Below are 23908 nucleotides of genomic sequence, written 5' to 3'. Positions count from 1 at the left end.
CTAGTGACATATTTTCATTACTCACGGTACATTTCTTGACCTATCTCCATTTTTGTCATCATTTGTATGACGTTTGATTAGTAACATTCCAAGAAGAAAACCAGGGTAGGTGGTGCAGTGGATAGAGCACCAGTCTTAGAGTTAGTCAGGAGAACCCAAGTTCAAATTCAGTTTCAGACACTTAATAATTATCTAGCTGTATGACCTTAACCCCATTGCCTTGCCAAAAAAAAACCCCAAAACATTATCTTTCCTTTTATCTCAATATGATCTGAATATTGTTTCAAGTATAGGAAAGATGTCCTGCTATCACTGATTGCTATGATCTTACTACTTAGATGCTGGTTAAATGTCCCCACAGGCTTACATTAAATATTACTTACTTCCACAGTCACATGGAAAATGGACAAAGAAATTCAGCCTCCATTTCTATCCTAACATTTTACATGGTCTTTAAGCTATATAAACAACAACAGAACCAAATATTGAAGACTTCTCCCTTTACTCACTTGAAAACATATTTCCCCTTCTGTGCTCCATCAGTAACAGATGGAAAAATACAATATGTACTGTCATTAATATCTATATACATGTATAAATGTTTTTAGAAGTTATCATTTTATGTTTTATATTTGAAAAGCAGTATTTACTCTCCTTAAATATAACCTTTCTGAAGCAGTATGAGCCTATTTCCTTAACAGTCATAAAAACACATCAGTCTAATTTAATCCTCAGCTTCTACTGTACTGTATAATTCAAAACCACCTTCAGAAAGTGGAGATAGGTCACTACTTATTTTAAAGTGACAAAATATGAAATTAAACATTTATTATCAACAGTGATCCACTATTATACTGTCAGAGATGGGTTTCCATAGCTCAAGGGCTGGTCAAATTGACAATTATAATACAAATATTCAGTCTCATTGGTTTCAAAATGTAAGGATGGAATCAATCCTTCTCTGTCTTTCTCTTGTAATTTTAAGCAATCTCCAAAGAGCAAAGAAAATAAGTAGGAGAAATTTTCTCTAATTTTCTTTTGCGTTAAGAACAATTGTCTCCTCAGCTTATTCACACAGCTTACCAGATCTAATTGGTTTCGTATAAAAACAGGCTAACCCATGTGCTGTGTTTAATTATTCAACAAAATAGCCTTTCAGATGAAACTGTTAACTCTGCGTTTTATGAAATGGATGTGCTTCACAAAGGTTTTACAAGTAAATGAATTTTAAGAACCAAAGTCAAATTTTTCCACTGACTTACAAATGTAATTTCATGAGATTTTATTGTCACTTCTGATTGATCTTCAATTGGAAGTGTCTCATAATACTTAAAAATAGTTTATTGGCCTCCATATCTTTCTATGTGGTTAGAATTAAGTATTCAATGCCTAACTGCATATTACTATTTTAAAAAATTCAGTAAAAAAATCACTTTTAATGAAGAAGAAATTGTTACACTTTTTCTATTTCATAAACAGAAATGGGTTTTTAAAAACACTTAGCAAGCAATTTCATTATCTAAGTTGGTATTAAGAAACTATGCATTAATTATTGAGACTAGTTTAAGATTGATCATCCTTAACAGAACCAAAACAGCAGAATTTTTTAAACATTTATATAACACATTTATGTGCATGTGTGTGTGTGTGTGTGCAAATATATGTATGTGACACACACATTATATCATTTGATCCTTACAACAACCCTAGGAGATAGGTGCTATTATTATTCCCATTTTAAGATGAGGAAACTGAGGCAGGAAGACATTAAAATGGTTTTCCCAGGGACACACGGCTAGTTGAATATCTGGAATTCCATATGAACTACTGTGATACACACATACAATATATAATGCCTCAAAAACAAATGGTAACAACTATGTCCTGACAATCAAACAAGAACAAATTTACTTAGAATGAAATATTTTTCACATACCTCCTGAAACTGTAAGGACATGAGCCCCAGTTGTTCCTGACGCATTTCTCCCAACTGTCTTTCATTATGTATCACTCTCTCTATTTCTTGAAGTCGTTTCTCTACCCGTTCTGTAACCTAGACATCAATAAACAGGATTGGTGACACACAAAGATTTTATGTTCTATGTATTTTATAAATTATGCCACAAACATGCTATTAAATGAAAATGAAAACCTAAGTATATATGATACTAACTTCTAAATTACTCTTCCCAAAAAAGACTAATAAAAAATTTACTAAAAGTTATCAAAGTAAGTTATTAATGTTAACTCTAAATATGGATTACAAAAATAAAAATTATTCAGAAATTAAATCATAGCAAAGATGAGTCAACAATTCCATGCAATACACTAGGAAAGAGCTCCCCCTAGTGAATTTGAAAAAAATAACTGAATTTGCTATTAAGATCAATGTTATCAAAAGGTACTAATTGCTTTATACAATTATATAATATAAAACTATATTTTATAATAAGTTCATTACAATATAATTAAAATAATAAATACTATATAATAAAATTATACCCAATATTATTTATTGCTATTATAGCCTTTATATAGAACCTACTATGTACCAGGCACTGTGCTAAACACTTTACAAATATTTTCTCATTTAATCCTCACAACAATCCAGGTTAGGTAGGTGCTATTAACATCTCTATTTTTACAAATGAGGAACTGAGGCAAACAGATTAAATGATTTGCCCAGGGTCATATATCTACTGTCTAAGACTGGATTTAAACTCAGTTCTCCCTGATGCCAAGTACAGAGCTTTTTCCACTGGGCCATTTTGTTGCATGCAGTTATCTTCATTATCCTTGAGCATAAATGACCAGGTTAGGTCTCTAAATGATAATTATGAGCAATGTAGCATCATAATAAACTGTAATCCCATCAATTTCTTTTTTACAGATTTGTTAACAATAAAAATATAAGGGCAAAAAGCAGACTACTTTGAAAGGTTAAAGTGAAATGGGTTTAATTGTGATGTTTTATTATTTCAGCCATGTCCAATTCTTCATGACCCATTGGGGTTTTCTTGGCAAAGATATTGAAATGGTTGGCCTAGCTGCCCATTTAAGATATAGCAAGTCTCCTTCTTCTCTAATTCCAATCTTTCCTCACTAGAGGTGATACCAATTTACTTTCATTGCACTGGCATCACTGTTCAGCCTCCTATTAAAAAATAAAAAGTAAAAGTAAAAAAATTACATCATTTAGTAACATTCTAAAGTTCTAACTGTAAAGAAGGTTCTGATTCATATTGCTAGATGGAGGAGTTTCATCATGATCCCTTTAAATGCAATATCACCCAAAAATTCACCTCCTCACTTCTCATTTGGCTACTTTCCTGGACTTCATGATCTCCAGAAATTCATTATTTCATAAGATGATATCAAAAACTCACACCTCCCTTACTATCTCCATTTTTGAGAGAGAGAGAATTCTGTTTCTTCTTACTGGACAACTTCCCCAAACTTCATGACCTCCTGAAGCTCATCATTCTACAAGATTTCAAATCAACTCTGAACTCCCACTTATTCAGCTCATTTCCCACCCTGACTGACTTCCTGTGGAAGGAGACTGTAAAGTATGCCAAATTTAAAAATTTTTAAGTAACCACAAATTAGAAATAATGTGTATTATTCACATAATGGCTGGCATACAATTCACAAATAAGACACTCATATCAAGTGTACAAGTTTTTGTCCTCTAGTGATTTTGCTTTATAGGTATGATTTGCTGGTGGTTGTTTTGGAATTTTTAGTTAATTTCTAAATTATCCCCTCTAGAAATAGTCATATCTATAAAAACATTTGTAGCAAAGAACTGGAAACAAAAATGGGAACTCATCTGAACAAACCGGGGCATATGAATATAATGAAACTGTTGTCAGGTCATAAGAGATAACAAATATGAAGGATTAAGAAAAATTCAGGAAAATATGTATGATCACATAAAGAAAAAAGTTCCTCAAACACAGCTTTGACTATGTCACCCCCATTCAACAAACTCCAGAATCAAATATAAAATCCTCTAGTTGCCTTTTAAAACTTTTTTTAAATCTGGTCCCTTCTTTCCCTCCCTATTTCCACTTTGTAACTTCTGTGAAGTCTCAACTAAAATTCCATCTTCTATATATATAAGAAGTCTTTCCTGATCCTGTTAATGCTAACACCATCCCTCTGAGATCTTTCTAGAGTTTATTCTTGCTATATCTTATATATATATAAATAGTGCTTACATACTGCCTCCCCTATTCAACAGTGAGTTCTTTAAGGATAAGCAATGTTGCTTACTTTTCCTCCTAGTCCACAGTACTCAGTATAATGTTTGATACTTTTGTTGAATATGAGAAGAACTAAACAAAAAAATGAGTGATTTGGATCACTAGTGAACTCTATTTGCTGTATCAAGACTTCAAAAACCTGATATGGCCAACATGTTAATCTGTTTTGTTTAACTATATTTGTCTGTTATAAGGAACGAGGAGGGGAGGGGAGGGGAGAGGAGAGAGCAAAGGGGAGAGGAAAGAGGAGGAGGGGGAAGGAAAGAAGGGGGGAGGTAAAGAGGAAAGAAAAAAAGGAGAAAGGGAAAGAAAAAAGGGAAGGGAAAAGGGAAAAAGGGAAGGAAAGGGGGGAAGGGAAAAAAGGAAGGAAAAGGGAAAAGGGGGAAGGAAAGGGAGAAGGAAAAGGGGAAAAGGGGGAAAGGGTGAAAAGGGAAGGAAAAGGGGAAAGAGAAAATGGAAAAGGGGGAAGGGAAAGGAGAAAGAGGAAAGGGAGAGGAAGGGAGGAAGGAAGGGAGAGAGGGAGAGAGGAAGGAAGGAAGGGAGAGAGGAAAGGGGGTAGGAGGGAGGGAGAAAGGACATCAAAAAAGTATTCTGAAAAATACAAGGAGACTCAGAAGGGACAATTTTGTTACTATCTTGTTAACTTTAACATACATTTTAAAAAATAAACTACTGAACTTTATACTTTCAGATGTACCCTCTTTTTGTTCTTTGCACATTTATATGCCTGGTTTGTTATGACTGAGCTAATAAAAAAATTAAAATAAATAGGCTAAGGAAGGGGTATACTTATTTTGATACTTCATTCCAAGACCTTAAAATCCTGAAATAATAGATGTGAATTATGTTTTTCTACAGTACAATGTCTTTTGTTTTAAATAAGCCCTATTAGGATATTTCAATACATTGATATATCACTAATTTCATCCGTCCAGTAGGACAATCCAACCCTTCTTTCTTATCTTATATGATAAATATTTCATGAATACCAGTTAACGCCTGGGCTATCTATCCATTCTGTTTAACTCTGGATAGATTATGCCGTTGATGGGGGTTTTTTTGGCCACTTCTTACCCTCAAAACAGCATTTATAATAGTCTAGAGCCTACTTAAATGCACTATGTCTTTCCCCGAATGTTTTCCCCTTAATTATGCTCTGGATCACTTGCAATTTTGATTCTTCTAAGATTATATTGGGAATTATACTTCCCAGGTTCATGTAATAGCATTGAGAAAATAGAACTCTAACTAAAATAGATAAAAATACAAAATAGTATTCAACTCCATGCATCAACCATGTCTTCAAAATGTCAGAAAGGGACAAACAATTTCTAAATTGAATTTGATACCTATTTTAAATACACACCCAATTATGAGGAAGAGCAAATCACAGAACTGAAAGATCTCAGTGATAGTCTATAATCCAACTTGTGCCCCACTAAAATTACATTTACAAAATACTGAACAAGTAACCATCAGTCTTTATTAGGAGACTGTTAGCAAAAAGAAATTCTTATTGCAGAGACTACTTTCCACTGCTTTCCAAGGCAGCCATTCCACTTTTGGATAGCTTGAACTGGAAGTTTTCCCTTGTATTGTAACTAAAATTGCTTCCTTTCAACTTTCATACATTATTCCTCATTCTATCCTCTAGGATTAAGAAGAATAGGACTGGGGCAGCTAGGTGGCATAGTGGATAAAGCACCAGCCTTGGAGTCAGGAGTACCTGGGTTCAAATCTGGTCTCAGACACTTAATAATGACCTAGCTGTGTGGCCTTGGGCAGCCCACTTAACCCCATTTGCCTTGCAATAACCTAAAAAAAAATAATAATAAGACTAATCCCCAATTCCAAAAGACAAACTTTTAAATACTTGAAGCATATCTCCTTAAGCCTTCTTTTCTCTGGTATAACCATCATCACTTCCTTCAACCATTTCTCAAGTATGAGCTCAAGGTTTCACACCTCAGAATACTCTCCGGCATGCATATCAATGTCTTCACTAAAAGGTGAAGCTTAGAAATGAACCAAATACTCTAGATGTGACCAGAACAAGGGCAGAATGCAGTGGCACTATCATCTTCTCAATTCGAGAAGCCATGTCTTGCCTAATGCAGACTATATGCACATTAATTTTCCTGGCAGCTAGAAAATACTGTTGACATATTGAATTTTCAATCTACCAAAAACTCCAGATCTTTTTCTGATGAACTACTATGAAGCTATAACTCCTCTATCTTAAACCTGTGAAAGGTGCATTTTCATTTTTAACATGAATGTGAGATTTTACATTTATCTTATTAAATTTCATCCTAGTAGTCAGTCCAATATTCTCACTTATCAAGATCATTTTGATTCTTGACTAAGATTTGTAAACTGCAAGTTGGATAAACAATGCCATCAATAAATTTATCTAAAATTGATTGAAGTATTCTGCCTGATTCTTCCTTCCAAAATGATATTGTACTATTCATGCTCAATCTTAGGGTCATATATTAAATAAGATCTGAATTTAATATTTTTCATCTATCCCATATTTCTCCATTTTTTCAACAGGTATAAGTTTTATTAAATGCTCTGTTAAAAATTTAAATAAACAAAATCTGTAGTATCTCATTGATCTGTACATCTAATTACCTGTAATTTTAAAAAAAAGTCATATGAATTTGGTCTGTTACCCAGGTTCTTTATTTTGGCATTATCTGTGGAAGTCAGCTTGCATCTAGTAAAGCACTCCATGTCAGGCACTGGTGCTAAAAGTTAGGAATACCAATAAAAGCAGATAGTACCTGCTTTGAAGGACCTTGTACTCTAATGGGGGTTGAAAAAGACATTTTATACTCTCACCTAAATGAGACTGATTATTAATCAGAGTTTGCCATAACTATCCACAGAGGAAAAACCAAGTATATAAAAAAACTCTATTTTTCAGACTAATATGAAATTGAATAATGGGGCAGCTAGGTGGCACAGTGTATAGAACACCGATCCTGAATTCAAATTTGACCTCTGACACTTATTCATTACCTAGCTGTGTGACCTTGGGCAAGTCACTTAACCCCAATGCCTTGTAAAAACTGGAAAAAAATTAACTGATTAACAGGACTATCAGTATCTTTAATTATCAAAGAAAAAATATTTTCAACAAACAGAAAGACAGTCCTTGCTTTCAAGAACCTTATAGTCTAATAGGTGCTAAAAAGAGAGGATTGAAAGCAAGGGAGGAGAGGGAATTTCCCACAAGGGAGAAGGGTAGAGATATTAATAAGGACATTACTGATCAGTGTTCAAAAAAAGTATAATAAAAACAACATATGAGCTACTCTTAATTAAGACTAAAATACAGCTATTTGATAGACCCATTTTATGCCTTTATAACTATTATTTATAATTATTTATAATAGTTATAACTATTCCTTTATGTTGTTCAAAGAACCACTTCAGTTCCAAGAATATCAATGACAAATCAAGATATTTAACAACTAATGTTGTTCATATTGATATATTACTTTAAGTTTTTCAAAGTGTTTTCCTCAAAGCAACCCATGGAATACAAATAAAAAGAAACTGAGGTGATAAGATGTTATCCATGATCACATAGCACAGGAAGTATATGAGGCAAGATTCAAAATGAGATCCACTTCTAAGTCCAACCAGCTTTCATTTATTAAATTACTTAATTTTTCTATTAAAATTCATTAATCAAGCAAACATTCATTTAGTCACTTAAGTTCTATAAGCCTCAATTTCATCTGCAATATGAAGTTGTTGGATCTGATGACCTTTCCGGTGACTTCCAACTTTATATTTATAATTCTAAAAGCATATTCAATAACAAAAAAAAGATAACAGGTGATTTGGGATAGAACAAAACAGAGCACTAGTGGTTGGGGGGAATCAGGACCTACCTTTATGGAGAAGTTGGTTTAACAGCTAAGTTTTGGAGAACAATTCAGGGTGAGGGACTAGTGCATTCTAGACACAGGAGATGGCCACTGCCAAAGTAAAGAGACTGAAAAGGGATGGCCCAGTGTGAGAAGCAATAAGGCAGCTGGAATGAAGAGACTACAGTGTTCAAAGGAAAGTGATAAGGCTCTGAGAGGCAGACTGGAACCAGGTCACAAAGGGCTTTAAATATTAAAAAAAGGAATGTGTATCTGATGCTAGAGATAATACAAAACTATTGGAGATTATGGAGAAACATAGCCACAGGGCCAGATGAATATGTGTTTTAGGAAAACCATTTGGACAACAATGGAAGGGGGAGCAGGGAGAAAAAAGTCAGAAAAGACAATGAGTACTTTAGTGCAACAGTCTAAGCTAGTGGTTGAGGGTGCCTGCTAAGGCTATAGAAATGGAATGTGAGAAAAGTTCAGCAAATAGGAATGGCAAAATCTGACAAATGAACAGATATAGGAAGTGAGTAAGAATGAGAAGTCAGTCGCAAATGATACCAGGGTGGAGACCTGGGAAAATTGCAATGGTAGTGATTTCCACAGTAATGAAGTCTTTGACTAGAATAATGAACTGCAATTTTAAATAAGATACTTGCACTGATGAAATTTAAAATATCCAATGAGTGTACCAAAAACAAATAGTCAAAGATAGAGGATGCTTAACTCAGGCCTCCATGACATTTCAAATATTACAGAAGTTGGCAAACTACAAACCAAAGGCCAAATCCAGGAGATTCCTCTAAGTTTTTTACATTTGAAAATAAACTTAAAAATGCAAAAACCCATTCTTAGCTAGGCTGTCTTTGATATAATATGCTAACCCCTGCTCTAAAATACTAACTTCAAAAAAAGTAAGAAGTCTTTCTCAAAAGTCTTTTTTTTTTTAAAGTTTTTGCAAGGCAAATGGGGTTAAGTGGCTTGCCCAAGGCCACACAGGTAATTATAAAGTATCTGAGGTTGGATTTGAACTCAGGTACCCCTGACTCCAGGGCCCGTGCTCTATCCACTGTACCACCTAGCCGTCCATTTTTTGTTTGTTTTTTGTTTTTACAAGGCAATGGGGTTAAGTGACTTGCCCAAGGTCACACAGCTAGGTAATTATTAGGTGTCTCAGGTCGGACTTGAACTCAGATCCTCCTGACTCCAGGGCCAGTACTATATTCACTGTGCTACCTAGCCGTCCCATATAAGTCTCTTTTTACCTGTTTGTTTTGTGAATTTCTAAAAAATGTTCAAGTAAGAAATGTTCAAAATGAAAATAGTGTCATATTTTAGAACATCTTTCTATGAAGGAACTATTAGTTAGGGTTATTAATTCAGAATAATAGCTATAAATCTTTTCACATGGTTTTACAAATACCAAAATAAAGCATCTAAAGATATTAATAAAGGAGCTGCTTTTTAATGACATGCAGTAAAATGAATACAAAATAGGCAACTATTTTCATAGGATTAAACTTCAAAAGCAGCATTCTGTTTATTGGATTGTATTCTAGTTTTTCAGCATGTTTTAAACAAAACCTGCTGATATAAACATTTAAAAAAATATTTATTCTATACCCTGCTGCTCTAATCTCCCCCCCACAACATTATCTGTCAAAGTAGAATTGACATCATTCTTAAGGGTCTGCTAATGACTGACCCTTCCAGAAATAGTATAGTTGATTTTGATTTTAGTATTTTTAATTTAAAGGGTGACCTCTCTTGAAGAAAACTCAAAAAACATTGATTTTTGCTTTCATCCATGAATGATCAAGCTTAATGTGGACTCATTTTCCACTATACTGGGTAAAATCTAGGCAACTATTGAACTAAAATTTCCTCTGTGGGATCAGAACTACAAAATATTGTTTATTAATTACCACAAATAATTAATTGTTCATTAAAAAATATGATGTAAAGCAAGGTGCCATATATCCTAAGACTTTGCTCTAACAAGAAGCTTATACTTAAAAGGGCAACCAATGGTGTAACAGCTAACATTTATATAGTGTTTAATGATTTGCCAAGTGCATCATTTGATTCTCATTAAGAAGCTTGTAGTTAGGTTCTAATATTATTCTCAGGATAATCATGAATGAAGAATTTAAAGAAACAAAGGAACTTGTCTAAGATCATAGCTAGTTAGTATCTAAAGATAAATTGGAATTTGAATCTGAGTCCAATGCACTAAATCATGCTCTCACTCTAGAAAGAGAGTTAGGATCAGGAGAGTTATGGGTTCAAAATCTAGTTCAAACACTTAGTAGGCATGTGACATTGGACAGGTCAATTGATAGAGAATCAAGGAGCATTTGTAAAGTGCCTAATTTGTACTAAGCATTATGCTAGGCAGGGAATGTAATGCCTATGGAAGTCTATAAACAGAAAAGGAATTCTCTATAAATTATGAGGTCTTACAAATGTGTCTGTACTCATTGTCTTAAGGCTTTGGAACATTTTATATTCTCACAGAAATGAAACTGAAAATAACTTAAAAAACTGTTTTCAAGCGAATAAGAAATTGAATGGCAGGACTTTAAATTATCAAAGAAAAATATTTCCAATATTCTTTAAAACATTTCATTTAGTGACAAAAAGCATTATAAACAAAACTACTAACTCCAGTAATAAAACTGGATCTTCTTCCTTGGTAACTTTCTAAATAATGAACAAGAACATATAATAGTTACAAAATCTCCATATTAATCTCAACTGGAATCAACATCACAGAACTAAAGGGGTTTGGTTTGGTTTTTCTTTCTCCAATGGAAGGAGAGAAGGCAGGTTTTCATTTCCTGAAAAATTTAATTCCTTCAAAAACAGTCACAGAGTCTATATTAAGATTTTGTAGAATTTATATTAGGAGCCTATGTTTTACTTCAATAATCTGTTTTTAAGTCATGCACTAAAAGTACAATCCTCTCTCTTTAGCCCACTCCTCAAACAAAAGTGTTCTTACTGTATCTTGTCTCTGAGATTCATCAAGTCTCACAGATAATTCTTCAAGAGTCTTTTTAGTTTGAGCATCTGACCTTGAATAGAAGGAAAAAAATCTCATGTTGCATGTAAAGAAAAATCATTTTGTACAAACATCTTTCTCTTATGCACTTTTAAGGCTAAGAAAAATAAGTTATTAAATATATGAATTTTAACTTAGATCACTCTAATTGTATTTCTTATAATCATGTCAGAGTATTCAATTTTGTCAGCAAACTCAATCATAATCAAAACTTAGGCATCAAATGAGAATTCAATTCAATTCTTTGTGAATGAAAAATAATAATCTGAAACAATCTCAAAAGGACAAAAACTTGTGATGTAAATAAAGTCTAAATAGGGATTAGATTTCAACTCACCCCAAAAATTCACTCACTATATTTCAAAAGAAATTTGCTTTTAAATTCTAGTAAGAAAAGGTTTCACTGCTCAAAAGATTTTTAAGAGTTGGATCCTTCTACTCCCATAGGTGAGGGAATCTAAATGATTTCTGAAACTCAGCTTATCTAACTATACCTAAAATTAGACCAGATGTTCCCCAAATCTTTATATTTATTTATTATATTATTACTTTCTTTCAACATATTTAAAAGAAAGACTATAATAAAATTCTGGGCCAAGAATATATTACACTGGAATTCAAAGTCTTGATTCTCTCAATCTAGGAAGAGAAATCAGGAGGAAAAAAATGGGTCATCTCTTTTGCGAATCTTAGAAACTTAGAAAATGTAATTCAATGGTGTTTTTTTTATTTTTCCAGTCCCTTTAAATATATATGTCTATACTTATAGATATATAGGTATACATGTCAATAATCTAAGTCTCATTATTAAACTATCTTCCCTTTCCTGATTTAAAAGAAAGACATTATAATTATGTTAAGTATTAATACAATTTAGTACAGCCTAGTGGATAAGGAGCCAGTTTTGTAGTCAAGAAGATATTGGGGGGGGGGGGGGGTAGCTAGGTATCGCAGTGGATAGAGCACCAGCCCTGGAGTCAGAAGGACCTGAGTTCAATTCTGGTCTCAGGCACATATTAATTACTGAGCTGTATGACCTTGGGCAAGTCACTTAACCCTACAACCTTGGTAAAAAAAAAAAAGAAGACACGGGTCCCATCACTCTCTTCTGATACATCATGGGTATATGACCCTAAGCTACTCACTTAAACTGCAGATGCCCCATAGAAGAATATAAATTACAGAATGATTGCTAATCTAACTTGAAGGAGATTCCCTATATACATGTGTGTGTGTGTGTGTGTGTGTGTGTTCTTATTGCCCCTCCATATACCTTCCATATCCTGACAATGTGCCTTTGCACTAGGCTAGCTCTCATACCTGAAAGGAACTCCTTCCATCTCTCAGGATCCCTCATTTCTTGTAAGACACAGTTCAAGTGACACCTCACATTAAAGTTTTTCCTGATTCCTTCAATCCTCCAATATCTCCCCGCAACCTCATCACCTTTAATCTATCTTGTATGTATGTTTATATGTATTTATTTGTATTGTATGTATGTATGTATATATCTATTTAATCTCTCCTGTTTAGACTGCAAACTCCTTGAGGACAGAAATGATTTTGTTCTTGTCTTTGTATCCCCCAACACCTAGCATAATACCTAGCATGGAAGACATACTTAATAAATGTTCACTGATTTTTTTTTTGCTTTTTTAATTTTTTTTTTGCAAAGCAATGGGGTTAAGTGACTTGCCCAAGGTCACACAGCTAGCAAATACCAAGTGTCTGAGGTCAGATTTAAACTCCTGTACTCCTGATCCCAAGGCCAGTCTCTATTTTTCTGTGCCATCTAGCTGCCCTATGAATTACTCAACTACTACAAAGAACTAGCTATTAGTTATTAAAATACAATAGATTTCAAAAATCAGTGCGATGTGTCCATTATTTTGTCTATTTTATTTCTCCAAAGAGTTATGTCCAAAATAAAAAAGTAAATTCTGGGGTGGCTAGGTGGCATAGTGGATAAAGCACTGGCCTTGGAGTCAGGAGTACCTGGGTTCAAATCCAGTCTCAGACACTTAATAATTACCTAGCTGTGTGGCCTTGGGCAAGCCACTTAACCCCATTTGCCTTGCATAAACCTAAAAGGTAAATTCTGCTTTTACCTGTTTCTTCTTGAAAGTTCTCTGTTGAGATCATCTCCAAGACGAGCCTGTTCATTACTGAGATCTCTGAGGGATTGGTGCAATGAATGAAGCTGAAACAAAACAAAGCAAAACCAAACAAAACAAAAAAATTCTCATCAGTTTTTCACCCTTGCAGATTCGCTAAATGCAAAAATAAATGGTATACTATTTAAAGATGTTTAAAGATAATAATATTCATCTTCAAGAAAGATGAGTATTAAGTACTAAACTTCCATATTGCAAAGAAGAAATGAAACACTAAGTAAAACAGCTTTTAAAAGTCCTAAGGGGCAAACAACAGTCAATTCAGTAGTCAAAAAATTCTTAACAAAATGAACATGAAAATATTTTATTTTAAAAATTGAAATCAAAACTAAAATGTTTTCATGGTTTACTTGAGCCATTACTATATTTTTTGGACAAGAGTTACTTTCAGCCTTAAAAACTGAGAAGTCATTTATTAAATTCTAAGGATAGATTTAAGATTAAAAAAGGAAAATAAAAAGCAAAACAGTCAAAAATTCATATGAATAGAAATGGGACCTTAGAGCTTATCTTGTCCTTTTTTTAACTTGGCAGATGTAGAACCTGAGATATAGGGTGACTTGTGCAAAGCCACATGCAAAGTAGTGACAGAAGCAAGATTCCAAAGCCAATATTATGATTGTTGTTTTGTTTTGTTTTGTTTTTTTGAATAGAGCACAATCCAAACACTTGCAAACCATATAGAAAAGTAGTGGCAGAAGCAAGATTCCAAAGCCAATATTTTGATTGTTGCTTTTTGGGGGGGAAAGGGCATAACCCAAACTTGCTGTTTTTCATGGTAATATAAGAAAAATGATTCTTTATAGTTTTATATATATATATATATATATATATATATATATATATATATATATATATATATATATACACACACACACACACACACACACAGTCATTCCTTGACATTCTGCAGGTTTCACATTTGTGGTTTGGGTTATTCACGGGTAGGCCATCTGTAATTAAACAGGAATTTCCAGAGATTTGATGTACTATTTGATGTACTATTCCATGTACTATGGAAAATTGCAGGTAGCACCCATATGTAATCAACCTCTAAAATTTTATCATCCTGTTATATCAGCAATTTTCTAGTCATGTCAGATTTTTCATAACCCCATTTTGGGTATTTGGCAAAGACACTAGAATGGTTTGCCAATTTCTTCTCTACCTCATTATGCAGATGAACAAACTGAGGCAAACAGGATTAAGTGACCTGCCTAGGATCATACACTTAGTGTCTGAGGCTAGATTTAAACTCAGGAAGAAAATATTCTTAGACTCCAGGTCTTCTATTCATGTGTCACCTTCCTGACTTCTATATAAAAATTGTATGTTATTAATCTATTTTATCATTTATTAACATAAGAATACATACATAAAATTTTTATAAAATTATGTTAAAAGTTTCAATGTACTAAAGAACTATAGGCTATGCACTCTCTTTGAAAATGTCTCTGCTGTCTACCATCAAGACTCATTCACATGATTTTCTCCCACAGAGAAACTTTTTTGAGGCCAATGTATAGTTTTGGTTGTTTAATGTATTAATAAATATGAGCAGCATATCCTTCCCCAGTAGATAAATGATAAAAAGATATATATAAGCAGTTTTCAGATGAAGAAATCAAAGCTGTTATGTAGGCATATGAACATTAATGATTAGAGAAATGCAAACTAAACAACTCTGAGGTACTACCTCATACCTATCAGTTTGGTTAATATGACAGAAAAGGAAAATGATAAATGCTGGAGAAAATATGGGGAAATTAGGACTAACACTTTGTTAGAGTTGTGAACTGATCTAAACATTCTGAAAAGCAATTTGGAACCCAAAGGGCAACCAGACCATGAATTCCCTTTGATCCAGCAATACCACTACTAAGTCTGTATCCCAAGGAGATCATTAAAAAAAAGCAAAAAGGACCTACAGCTGCAAAATATTGGAAATTGAGGGGAGGTCCATCAATCGAGGAATGGCTAAACAAGTTACAGAATATGAATGTAATAGAATACTACTGTGCAATTAGAACAGGCAAATTTCAGAAAAACCTAGAAAATGAACTGATGTAAAGCAAAATGAGAAGAAACCAGGAAAACACTGTACATAGATTCAGCACCATTAAGTTTCTTCTCAGAAACACAATGATCCAAGACAAATACTAAAGAAGGAAAATGTTATCCATACTTCAATAAAGAACTAATGGACTCTGAATGTAGATCACAACATATTTTTTGTGGTTTTTTCACTTTTGTTCTGTTTATTCTTTCATAACTGTGACAATTATAGAAATACATTTTACATAACAGAACATTTATAACCTATGTTAAACTGCCTACCATTTTTGGAAGAGAGGAGAGGAGAGCAAGGAGGAAGAAAAATTTGGAATTCAAAATCTTGCAAAAATTAATGCCAAAAATTGTCTTTGCATGTAAGTGCAAAAAATAAAATACTATCAAAATTAAAATGATCAAATTATTAAAAAATAAAGGTTTGAGGTGGGCACAAGAATTATTTTATTTTTTACATTCTAAGAAGTGATTTCATCCCAACTCCCACAAATGTCATGGGATAACTCTGTGTGTGTGTGTGTGTGTGTGTGTGTGTGTGTGTGTATGTGTGTGTGTGTGTCTGTATACCTACATATGTATTTTACATTTCATTCTAATAAAGTCAAAAACTGTGTAGTATAGGAATAGTTCTTATGAGTAACTTTATGTCTTATCTTGTCTACTGGGTCCCGGGGTTTTTAACACCCAAGCTTGAGATAAATTCATAGCCAAGATTCACAAGATTCTAATGACAAATATCTCAAAAAAGACAGATACAGCCTTTCCTCACCATTTTTACTTAATTACTTTAGCTACCAAGGGAACACTAAATTTAAGGGACAGAATGAAAATGGACAGAATGAAAGAAATCAAAAGAGACTTTGTAAAAGTCATATATCTTCTCATTTTCATTAAGTAGGTAGCCTCCTATCCATCCCTACTTGAATTCAGGGCAAAGAAAAGATTTTATCATCTATTGCCATTTCCATTGATTCAAAGCTCAGGGGAAAAAATTAAAAATTGAAGTGAGTATAAAAGAAATAACTTTCTGAGAGTAATAAACCAAGGTTAATGTGGGGCAACTTGTTTGGCTGGAGTTAAAGAGAAATTACTTGAGAAAAAGAAAATAATATATCCAATGGAATTTATCTCCAAGAATCAAAAAGAGAGACAGAAAAATCAATGCATGGTTCAGAGAAAAAAGTCACCTAGGATTCACCATTAGTAAAGCCCAACTTTTAATTGTTTGTGTGGAGATAAGAAGAAATACTGGGACAGAGAATACTCTCTAAAACATAATACCTGGACCAAATCATCTGGTTCATCAAGAAACCGGACACAACTTGATCTAGACCTGGGTAGTCTAGGACCCTGTAGTTCTCTGGAGTCCCTGAGTGGTGAAGAAGGTTGTAAAGGGTGATCTTTACAATTGAAAGGAAAAAGAAAGAGAAAAAAAGTAACATGAACACAAGCACTCTGAAATTTAATCAACATATTCATGTAGACATAAACATATACACATAGAGGTGATCGTGCAAGCATACATTTTTTTTTTGCAATGCAATGGGGTTAAGTGACTTGCCCAAGGCCACACAGCTAGGTAATTATTAAGTGTCTGAGGCCAGATTTGAACTCAGGTACTCCTGACTCTACAGCCAGTGTTCTATCCACTGCACCACCTAGCCGCCCCTTACACATATATTCTTAATCAAGTTTTGTTTATATTCCAGTTTCAACATTCTCCTAATAAAACAGTAGCACCATACAAAATAAATTTGCAATTTTTTCTAAAAAGATATCAGTCACAGATAGATACTTCAGAATTAGAATTCCCTGGAATAAACCTGGTTTTCTTTTAAAATGTTCTAAAAATGATACAAATTAAAAATGAAGTAAAAATCACTTTTATTTTTCTTAAAATATGATTCAACAAATATTAAATTCATTAGTCCAGTTAAAACCTTAGACATTGACATTGACTGGTTCCCTTTCCAAAAAAATAATAAAAATAACAATAAGAGTAGAGGCTTGTAAAAATAACCAATGAAAGTCATCACCCACAGCAAGGCAGTAACCCAGCTATAATTACAATTTTAAAATTAAACAACTCCATTGCTTAGATGTAGGTTATTAAACCTTGCCTCTATTCTTGTTGTAATGTTTTTGGGGGGCTTTTTAGGTTTTTGAAAGGCAATGGGGTTAAGTGGCTTGCCCAAGGCCACACAGCTAGGTAATTATTAAGTGTCTGAGACTGGATTTGAACTCAGGTACTCCTGACTCCAGGGCCAGTGCTCTATCTTATGGTGCTACCCAGCCGCCCTTATTCTTGTTGTAATGTTGAAAAGAGGCAATAACATCATTAGGAAGTAATGACAGCCATCTCTACTCATCAAAGATAACTCCAGTCTTCATTGGAGCTCAATTTCATACCAAAAATAATATTTAAAGAACAATTAGAGGCATATTAAACCATATGTGTGCATATATGTATATGGAAGCTGCCATAACTAATCTCTAACAGACTAATTTCCCTCACATTCTACCATGCTGGTAGAAAAGATTCCATACCCAAAAAAGTCTTCAAGTACTAGCTTTTAGATTATGTAAGATTTGGGATTATTTTGGGGGTGGAAGGTAGCAGGCAGGGGCAGACTTGTATTTCTAGTTCTACAAGGTATATAATTCTGTGCAGTAGGGAAATTATAATAATCATGTTCACAGAATCATAACAGTCCCAATTAAATATATTCCATAATGCACTGCAGAAAAAATCTCTAGAACTAGCAGCAACAGCATCATCTGATACTTGAGCTATACCATTTTTATATGATTATATTCCAAGAGAGTTTTCCTTGACTTAGAACAATATTAAATTTTAACCTGACTTTTTAGAACTACTTGAATTTTTTACCTGTTACACTGGGGCCATCCAGGTCACTTACATACAAACTTGAAAGAGAAGTACTTCTTACTCCAGAGTTTCTGAATAAACGTTGACTCCTTAATTGCCCTATTGATTGCTCCAAAGTGTCTCTTAACTGCATTAAAGAATAAAGTTGATTTTATTTCCTTTTAAATAACTTACCAACACAAGCTAGAATAGACTAGATATTTAATTAGCTATTTGTGAAGTACCTTAATTCTTGAGAAAATGTGAAGTCAAAAAAATTTTTCAAATAAATGTTATACTACAAGAAATAAGAATATCTACTAGAAAGTCTTTAAAAACTAATGCCAAATTATTGAAAATGTATTAGTAAATATTATTAGACATTGGTAAAGATTGTTTCTTTCCAATCTGCTCCCCAAAAAATATATATCTTTCTTTTACCTTTCTTAATATTTAGGATCCTCACTATTTCCAATAAACTAAAAAATTCCAAAAGAATGGCACTGAATTTTTTTAACTAGACATTGAAAAGAATCAATTGCAATGACAATACTAAGAAAATCAATTTACATTTTAATGCCATACCAAACAAATTACATAATATTTTATTGAACTTGATAAATATTGGAAAAACAAAACAAGGGAAATGATGGGGAAAAAAGTAAAACTGAAAATGAATCACACTTTCAGAACCCAAATTATATTAGAATATATATATAGCAGCCATCAAAACCATCTGGCACTGGTTTTAAAAAAAAGAGAAAAAGAAAAGAAAAAAAGAAAAAGCTAGAACACAGCAGATAAAGGGGAATTAGAAGCAATAGAATTCAATAATCGAATATTTGAAAAACAAGAAAGGATAAATTACCGGAGGGGAGAAACTCTTATTTGGTTTAAAAAAACTATTGGAAAAACTCGGAAACAAAAATCAGGCTTAGATCAATAGTTTATTCCATATTCCATAGTATATTCTATTCAACATTAATACTAAAAAATTATTGTATAAAAAATTAGAAGAGAAAGAAAACATAAACTTCTCTTAGTTATGGGTAGGAGATGTATTCTTGATCAAACAAACCATAGAAGCAATAACAAAAGACAAAATAAATAACTTGTATTATATGAAACTGAAAGCCTATACAGTGACAAAATTAATGTACCAAGGATAAGAAGGGAAGTAATCAAATGGGGGTGTGGGAGAAACAAGAATCTCACTATCAAATTTCTTTGATAAGTGTTTAGTATTCAAGATCTAAAAATTATATATATATATATATATTTATGCATATATATGTACATATATATACTATGTACATTTTTATACATGTACATATATGCATATGTTCAATTCCTTTTTGTTACTTAGACAACTCCCACCTTAATTCTGGCTCTCAACACCTGCCGCCTAGTTTATTCCAACAGTCTATATGGTCTCCCTGTTTCAAATGTCTCCCTGTTCCAGAATCTCCCCCACACTACAAAGGAATCTTCCATAAGCACAAAGCTGAGCATGCCAACTCCCTAGACAATAAATTCCATGACTCTTTTTTTTTTAAGTTTTTGCAAGGCAATGGGGTTAAGTGACTTGCGCAAGGCTACATAGCTAGGTAATTATCCAGTGATTCTTTACAGCTTCTAATATAATCTTTCTTTCTAGTACTATCATCTGTTACTTGCCATCCTGAACTCAGATCCAGTCAAGATGGCCATCTCTGCTCCTGACCTCTACAAGATGTTCCATTGACCAACCTCTGTGAAGATGCATCTCAAACATTGGCTTCTACATAAAGTCTTTCCTCATCTTTTCCAATTGCTAGTACTTTCCCTCTCAAACTACCTGTGCTTATATAGTTTTATGTATAAGCTTAGAGATGCACTTGCTGTCTTCACAAAAAGAATGTAAGGAACTTCAGAATAGAGACTGTTTCATTCTCTGTACTTTTATTCAGTTCCTGGCACATAGTAGGCTCTTAAGTGCTTACTGACTGAATGAATGAAACACTATGTATTTACAATAAAAAATTCTCAGAAATAACTACCTCCAAAAAATTAAGGAAAGGAAAAAAATCAAATAGCTGAGGAGGTACAAAGATGGAGACTTTTAATGGGAATTCTAAAGAAATTCCTAGGTGTTTTTAGATCACCTAATGTTAGATGATTCTCTTTCACATTACACGCAATAGACAAACTTAAGGCGTTCCTTCTCTCCAATAGATTTTTCTTTCTAATACTACTTTTATGCTCATTTGTAATATTCAGGGTAATGGGAGGTTTTGTTTGGTTTTGAGGTTTGTGTGTGTATTACTGGGTTTTTTGTTCTCTTGGGTTGGGGGTTTTTTGTTTGTTTTGTCTTGGTATTGAAAACCCTATATAACCTAGACTCCACCTACCTTGTGAGCCTTCTTATACCTCACTTTTCATCATTGTTCTCTTTGATCCAATGATGCTAACCTCCTTTTTGATCCATGAACAAGATAATCCAACTTTTTGTTCCAATATTTTCTTTGGCTGTTTCCCATGCCTGGAATGTTCTTCCCTCTCATCTTTGCTATTGAGCTTTCTTTAAATCCCAACTGAAGCCCATCTACAAGAAGTCTTTCCCAATACTAGTTCCTTCCCACTTTTAATTATTTACTAGTTATTTTGTATATGGTTTGTTTGTACGTATTCATTTGCTTATTTTCTCACCCATTTGATTGTAAGTTCCTTGAGATAGGGACTATGTTACCTGTTTTTGTATACCCAACAATTAATTCCATTTCTGGGTGCTTAACAAATGTTTATTGACTAACTGATTCATAAAAACAAAGAGAAAAAGAGTAGGACTATAATAATAGTAAGGTAACTCAATTTACCCCCCCCCAGACCTAGATAAACCCAACTATTATTGGAGAAAACTGGAAAGCAGTTGAAATTAATCACAAACTAACATTTCACATGATATAACAAGACAAGTTCAAAATAGTTACATAATTTAGAACCAAAGGTTGCTATCAAAAGCAAATCAGTGGAGTATAGAAAAAATGACCTGTCAAATCTAAAGGAAGAGGAGTTCATGATTAAATAAGAGAAAGATTCATAGAAGATAAAATAGGATATTTTTGATTACATAAAATTTTAAAGGTTTTGCACAAACAAAACCACTGCTCCTGGATCAAAACTGACCTTAGACACTTACTGGCTATATGACCTTATATAAGGCACTTACCCCCACTGACTCCAAAAGAACAAATAATGAACCTAAAATTAAAAGAAAAGGAAGAATCTGGGGGGGGCAGGGAGGGGAAATCTTTGCAACACAATTCTCTGATAAAGATCTCATTTCTCAAATATATAAGCACTGAGCAAAATTTATATTTATATAAATATATATAATTCCCTGATATATATAAATATGTATAATATAATAAATATATATAATTCCTTGACTGACAAATGGTAAAGTGATATGGACAAGTAATTTTCAAAGGGAAAAAAAGGCATAAGCATATTTTTAAAATGCTCTAAATCACTTGTCATTAGAGAAAAGCAAATTAGGGTATTACTTCACACTCATAAAATTTGCTGAGATAATAGAAAAAGAAAATGACAAATGCTGGCTGGGATATGGGCAAAAAGATACACCATTAGTCGAGTTGTGAACTAATCCAGTTATTCTGGCAAGCAATTTGGAACTATGCCTCAAAAGTTATCAACTATGCATTACCCTTTGACTCAGCAATACTACTACACAGCCCAAAAAAATCAACAGAAAACAAATTTTCACATTGACCATAGCCAAAAACTATTTGTCTCATTCTGTATTCTTCTTAGTCCTTAATCTCTTTTTCAAGAGGTGGGTAATATGTTTCATCATTAGTCCTCTGGAATCATGTTTAACTCATTATACATATAATAATTCAACAAAATAACATTACTATCACATTTATATACTATAATTTGTTAATATATTCTCCAATTAATAGTCCCACCCTCAGATTTTCATTCATTACCACCTCAAAAAGAGCTATAATTTTTTTATTTTTAAAGTTTTTGCTTCACTTAGAATTCCTTCCTTTAATCCTTCTTGTAATCTACCCTCCCTCTAATTCTCCCTCTCTCCCCCTTCCTTTTTCCTCCTATTTTAACTGAATTATATGCATTCCTGTGCCCATTCCTGTATGTTTATCCTTCCTTATTTTGATTAATTGAGATGAAAGTGAAACTAAAACGTCTGCTACCCTCATAGCTACCCCACCTCCTCATTTGTATCTATTTCTTTCTTCATATTCTATGTAATATAGTTTTCCCTAAGATTCCTTTCCTTATCCTTCCTCCCTTCCCAGTTTATTCCTCTTTCTTTCTCCTAAAATTCTTCTTTCAAGATCTTCAAGATAAAAAAGGAACTACTTTTATGTTGTTTCTCCCTCTATGACTCATGACAATAGGATAAGAGAAGACACATGCATGATTTTTACTATACTTGAATGAAAGCAGTTTATCCTTCTTTAATCTTTTATCACTGTTCATTCATGTTTACCTTTTTAAGCTCCCTTTCACTGTCTATTTCTCTACTAAATACAAAAGTTTAATCTGGCAAAAGATTTTAGAAGAAACTGATGGAAAAGTTAATTTTATAGGTATTATTTTTATTCCTTACAATCTATTTTTCTTTCCTTTTAAAACTAAGAAAAAAGTTCATAATACTAACTTTTCATGAAATGAAACGAGAATGAAAGATCATGATTTCTAGCACATTCTTATCCCACCATCTGTTACTAAAATACAGTAAACAATGGTTGTTGCTATTTGATTTATTAAAAGATCAGTGACTCCTGCTTTTATGCATAAAATTCCATTCATATTCTGGTTTGTAAAAACAAACACACAAATATATTTCCTAAACTTAATTAACTTCTTTCCCAATAGTGTGTTAGATTTTCAGGTCAGTTTTACCCTTCTTTATGGAAATCCATATATCCAAGTTTTAGGTATATCTCACAAAATTTATATTCACATGTTTTATGACAATTCAGAAATATCTCCACAAAAGATTTTTAATGGTCATTAAACAAACAATACATGCTAAATGGAAATTTTTTTTTTACAAAGTATTGCATTAGCCTAGAAATGCAGCAATATTGCTAATTAAATCAGACTACTCAAAAAACAACCTAAGCATATTTTGGTTTATTTGTCAAATTTCACATGTACTTTAAAGTAAATATGTTTTGTGGACAGCTAGGTAGTACAGTGGATTGAGTACTGAGTTTGGAATCAGGAAGACTCATTTTCCTCAATTCAAATCTGGTCTCAGACACTTACTGATGTGATCCTGAGCAAGGCATTCAATCCTGTGTACCTCACTTCCTCATAAAATGAGCTGGAGAAAGAAATGGCAAACCAGTATTTTTATCATGAAAAAATATCTAAATGGGGGTCATGAAAAGTCAGACACAACTAAAATATGAATGAACAAAAATGTTTTGGAACCAAGTTGAAAGCAAAACAGAAAAAAACGTAAGCTACCCTCTCTCAAATTCTGAATGCATATCTGGAAAATGCAACAAACTGAATCCTGATTGGGAATC

The 23908-nt window shown here is 33.1% G+C and overlaps 1 protein-coding gene across 13 annotated transcripts in view; it reads right to left on the bottom strand.

Annotated features, from left to right (window-relative positions):
• CEP128 (centrosomal protein 128) overlaps window positions 1-23908 on the bottom strand; it is a 541441-nt gene that overhangs the window by 462738 nt on the left and 54795 nt on the right. For 10 of the 13 annotated variants that reach the window (XM_074235602.1, XM_074235601.1, XM_074235600.1 and 7 more), the window contains 5 exons: window positions 18360-18486; window positions 16751-16869; window positions 13334-13425; window positions 11166-11238; window positions 1937-2053 (listed from right to left, as the gene is read on the bottom strand). In XM_074235602.1, coding sequence (XP_074091703.1) covers window positions 1937-2053; window positions 11166-11238; window positions 13334-13425; window positions 16751-16869; window positions 18360-18486 — 528 coding nt within the window. The remainder of the gene's footprint in view (window positions 1-1936; window positions 2054-11165; window positions 11239-13333; window positions 13426-16750; window positions 16870-18359; window positions 18487-23908) is intronic. The other 3 variants (XM_074235605.1, XM_074235604.1, XM_074235606.1) reach the window with 2 other exon arrangements.

This window comes from Macrotis lagotis, chromosome 4 (genome assembly GCF_037893015.1).
Source record: "Macrotis lagotis isolate mMagLag1 chromosome 4, bilby.v1.9.chrom.fasta, whole genome shotgun sequence".
NCBI classification, from domain to species: Eukaryota; Metazoa; Chordata; class Mammalia; order Peramelemorphia; family Peramelidae; genus Macrotis; species Macrotis lagotis.
This window is presented reverse-complemented; position numbering and strand designations above follow the sequence as displayed.